Genomic DNA, 4,515 nt, shown 5'->3' on the forward strand with positions numbered 1-4,515 from the left:
TCGTTTCTTTCTACGTTTACATACTGCAAGATATCTAACGTGGCCGACGTCCCTTTATCGCTTCCGGCTCGCATTTCACGACGCATGTACCGATATACAAGCACGCACACATCTCGCTCGCAGTACAACATTCGTACGCCCACGCGAGGGCCCCATCTCATTTCCGCTTTAGTCAACTTTTGTTTTGGCGTACACATGCATCTACAGCCGTCGGGGCTCTGTCTCTGGAAGAAGATGTTTTCCGCCGACTACGATACGTTTGGCGACTAGACAAGTCGCTTATATCATGTCGACATTCGAGTCGTATAGCCATTTTCGTCTATTCATGTTATTTCCGCACTCATGTTTAAACAAGTATTTTTTATTATATATTATGACTTATTATGTTTTTTTTTGGCGAAGGCTCATCACGCATTCACGTTATATTCCGCTTACGTTACGTATCATGACGATTCAAATAGTTACGTGGTTCGCCTGGCCGCACGCAATGCGCATCGTGAGCGCCGTGTTACGTCCCGGTGCCGTGGTTCGAGGCGTGACAATTCTTAACTTTTACTTTGCTTACATTTCATCTATATCAATCTTAACTGCATATTACATCGTTTACTTCCACGCCGTCCACGTGTCCTTTTCGATCACGGCACACAAATTCAATCGGTCGCTGCAGAAATAGTTTCCTGGCTACGATGGTTTTATTGAATTTGGTTGAAATCCTACAAGAGCGTGGGTCGTGATGTTTTTCAAGCCATGGTGATTTTTCACATAGATCACACGTTTATTTTCTCTTTTTTTTTTATTGATTTAGTTTATCAAGTCGCCGTAACTAAGTTGAAATACCCCTTGGAAAATGTCCTTCAAAACTGTTTTAACATTTTAATAGGTTTAATTAAAATTTAAGCAAGCACAAAATGACCCAATTCATCCTCTTTTGTGTCATGTGAGTGCTAAATCTATCACAGGTAAAATAGAAAATTATGATTAATTAGATGGAAAATACATCTCATGGCTTCTGGCACAATCTTATATCAATAAACCATCATTCCATTAACTTGGATAGGCCCATCAATCGACACACAATTGCGTGAATGGAACAGTGAAGAAACACCATCGTGGTGCCATTAATACAAAATAAATAGACCAAAGTATATGATTACACCAACTACTTAAAGAGTACTTACGAAAGTTAGAACTGTTTGCATAAGTGTGAGGACGAGGAGAAAGACGGCCGCTGCAGTTGAAAGTCCCACCCAAGGACCATTAAAGTAATTGTGTCTCAAATTTGCCATCCATCTATTCCATCTTTTATCACAATGCTTAACCACCTTTTTGCAAGTTTCTTTGTAATAGAACTGAGTTGAAGGGATGACTCCTTCTCCAAGTTTGTTAAATATGACAGCTACCTCATTGTCGTCCCCGATCCGGTTTCTGATGATTCCCTTCAAGCGAAGCAATTTCACATCTTTTTCTGAGTTGATAAGCCGATCCATAAGAACTACATAATCTGTGAAATATTTATGATATACATCAGAAGAATGTTGCTCATAAGCAACGAGATTTCTCAGCATAGTCTCTGTTCCAGTAACGACTTCGAAGCAAGGGATTTTCATCAATCCAGCATCAAAATTGATATCAAATAAACTCGTACTATCACCCATGTTATCTTTGTCCAGCATTCTATAAATATCACCAACTTTGGAGAACTTGACACCAGCTTCATCAAGCTCTGTTGCACTTCTCACTAGATCATGCCATATTTCAGAATCCTTAGCTTTTAGCGTCCATTCGGACTCAAATGTTACAAAATGAGATCTCTGGCGGCTAAGTTGGTGAGAAGCTACACAGGTGTGTACGACGTGAAGTAAATGTTTGATGCCTTTGACATTACAATGAGTTTGACTTAAGTATTTAGGAGTCACCCTCGGTAAACTACCACAAAAGTTATATTTAACCATTTTCAATAATGATTCTTCAGGATCCAGCTTGGTCATGTCATGAAGCTTGGTGAGGACAAAGAAAGGAAGTTGGTTTTCTAGCAGGAGCAGGTCTCGGTCTATTAGGCTTACCATCCATTCCGCATTGACAATCTTGTCTTCTGCTTCTCTCTTAATCTGAAAAACCTCTCGCATATACTCGACTATAAAACAGCCATCAAGCAATAGCATTTCCGAAAATTTGCCAACAATATCAGGGTCAAGGTCCCCTATATCATCATAACACTTTAGTGCTTCATCCTTCAGTTTTTCCATTTCCCTAATGCAACTCTCCACATCAATCCCCAATTTCCTCTGGAGAAACTGTTGTAAATAACGCAGTTTATAGTTCTCCATTGAGCGAAGTTGTGGATTCTTTTTATGGTAAGGACCAATAGAGATCAATTTTGGCTTATAAGCATCTGAATTTGATTCATGTAGTACCACATTTGCTTTGAATATAGTACAAGATTTGGTTGACGATTTATTCAAATCCTTAAATCTTTCTTGACCATCTGTTGCGCATATCTTGATTAGGTGATCCCCTTTCCAACCTTCTTGTATCTGTAATTAGTGGTAAATGGTGATCGTTATTCCTTTGTGTTTTTTAAACATAAAATTTTCACGGGAAAATTATTAGAGAAATTAAATGCTAAAACTGAACATTTTCCTCAAAAATATTGTAATAAAATGTGAAACGCAGAAACAGAGCGTAGTAACGTATCTTTCAGGGGCCACAGATCTTTCAAAACACATTACAGGTTTCCTTTTTATACAAAAAAGAGAACCAACATTCCAAAAATTAAAGACCGATTCATTTGAAAGGCAATACATGCAAAAACTTCTATAGTTGATCTCCATATGGCCAAACTCCACGATTAGGAGCCCTTTGATTGGCTTATTTTAAGTCTTTTTGAAGAGCTTTTGTAGTGTTTGGGTAAAATAAAAAAATGCTTTTTAAGCTTATATTTAAGTCCAAGTGACAAAAAATAAAGCTCAAAAAGCTCATGCCTGCACTCTAACCTACGCTTGGCTTACGAAATGAGTCAAAAAGCCATAGGCCCATCCAAACGGGCTCTACATGACTATCAACGTACTTCCTATGACTAGAACTTTAGTGCAAATGACCTTCCGCATTGTGGGCCACAACGACCATCGCATGTCCAACCTGCAACTCCGCCCATGTAGCCGGTTACAGAGTCTCAGGGAATAATGTTGGGAGTCCCAAATACTCCTCAACCGTATATGAGATAATTATTGAAGTGTATGATCATCTCATCTAAAATTTTAAGCTATTAGAGAGCACACTTTACTTATTTAATTATATTCTCAACACATCTCCTCACACGCGTTCGATTCTTTCTTTCGGGGTCACACATATTCTTTTTTATCATGGGTGGCGGTGAGATTCGATCCCACTTCTACCTGCTCTAATACCATATTTGAAGTATGTAACCATATCATATAAAATCTTAAGCTGTTAGAGAAAACACATCTTAAGCTGTTAGAGAAAACACACTTTATTTACTTAATTATATTCTAAAAAATAATTGAATGACACATTCTCATGGCAACGATTAAGTATCGATTCACATCTATTCAACAAAGACTCCTCTAAGACTTGGACTCCCTAAGACCAATGTCCCATAAATAGTCGGGCTCCAAAATGGAAAAGTGGATCTGTCCACTTTCACAAGACAATCAAACTAACATTTCCGCCATCATATTTTATACTTTCTAGCATTATCTTTATATTTAAATTTATTAAATTATTGATACATTATTTGTGGGTGATCCAAATAAGTTGCGCCACAAAAAGAGATTTAGCTTGCCAAGAAAGTTCACTCAAAAAAGTGTAAAGAGCCGATTGTATGAGAAATCCTTCAAGAAGTTATGCAGGGACATCCTGTATTGCTGAACAGAGCACCCACTCTGCATAGATTAGGCATACAGGCATTCCAGCCGACGACCAATCGCGGCTGGTGGCGACTTGCATTATTTATTTATTTATTTATATATATTTTTTTTTTTTTGTGGCAAAATGAATCGCCTCAAATACCTCTTTTAGTGGCAACTTAATTATGTCGCCGTAATGCAATTTTCTATTTGTCGCAACTAGGATTGCCAAAAAAAAACCTCACTTTTTAGTTCTAAGGACTCTGTGTGAGAGACAGAGGGGTTGTTACCTCATCTTTTGTAGCTTCATTTGGAGGAGTTTGATCATGCAGTGGGGTAATTTCAGGCATCTCTCGCTCTTAGATGATTGTGCTGCAACTGTAATACCAACGACCGGGGGGCGGGGGGGGGGGGGTTAAATAGTACTGTAGTTTGTACACTGGTTCAACAAAAAATATGAACTAGTTTATTCAATTGTAGAATTCTATTCTGATGAAAACTGTATATATGGCATAGAATAGAATGAGAAATGCAGAAATTAAAGTTACCTCTTTGGGTTGGGTAATATTTTCTTCTTTCCTTGTTGCTCTTCCTTTTCCTGAAGTATGTCATAAGAGCAATTGAGGTTAATAATTAGGAAGAAAGATAA

At 38.0% G+C, this 4,515-nt stretch overlaps 1 protein-coding gene across 1 annotated transcript; it reads right to left on the minus strand.

Moving 5' to 3' along the window:
* Window positions 1-1,161: 1,161 nt before the first annotated feature.
* On the minus strand, window positions 1,162-4,216 carry LOC132061541 (putative UPF0481 protein At3g02645). The gene is made up of 2 exons (XM_059454334.1): window positions 4,157-4,216; window positions 1,162-2,534 (listed from the first exon to the last, which is right to left on the minus strand). Exons 1-2 carry the CDS (start codon window positions 4,214-4,216, stop codon window positions 1,164-1,166), a joined length of 1,431 nt encoding a protein of 476 aa, XP_059310317.1. The 3' UTR covers window positions 1,162-1,163.
* Between the last annotated feature and the right edge of the window lie 299 nt (window positions 4,217-4,515).

The sequence above is a fragment of the Lycium ferocissimum genome, chromosome 6 (assembly GCF_029784015.1).
Source record: "Lycium ferocissimum isolate CSIRO_LF1 chromosome 6, AGI_CSIRO_Lferr_CH_V1, whole genome shotgun sequence".
Taxonomy (NCBI): Eukaryota; Viridiplantae; Streptophyta; class Magnoliopsida; order Solanales; family Solanaceae; genus Lycium; species Lycium ferocissimum.

What these genes read in the sequence shown, in the direction of transcription:
- LOC132061541 (XM_059454334.1), bottom strand. Translation starts at nt 4,216, where the DNA reads ATGCCTGAAATTACCCCACTGCATGATCAAACTCCTCCAAATGAAGCT. An exon ending in ATGAAGCTACAAAAGATGAG is followed by an intron (nt 2,535 to 4,156) that starts GTAACAACCCCT and finishes CACTAATTACAG; the next exon opens with ATACAAGAAGGTTGGAAAGG.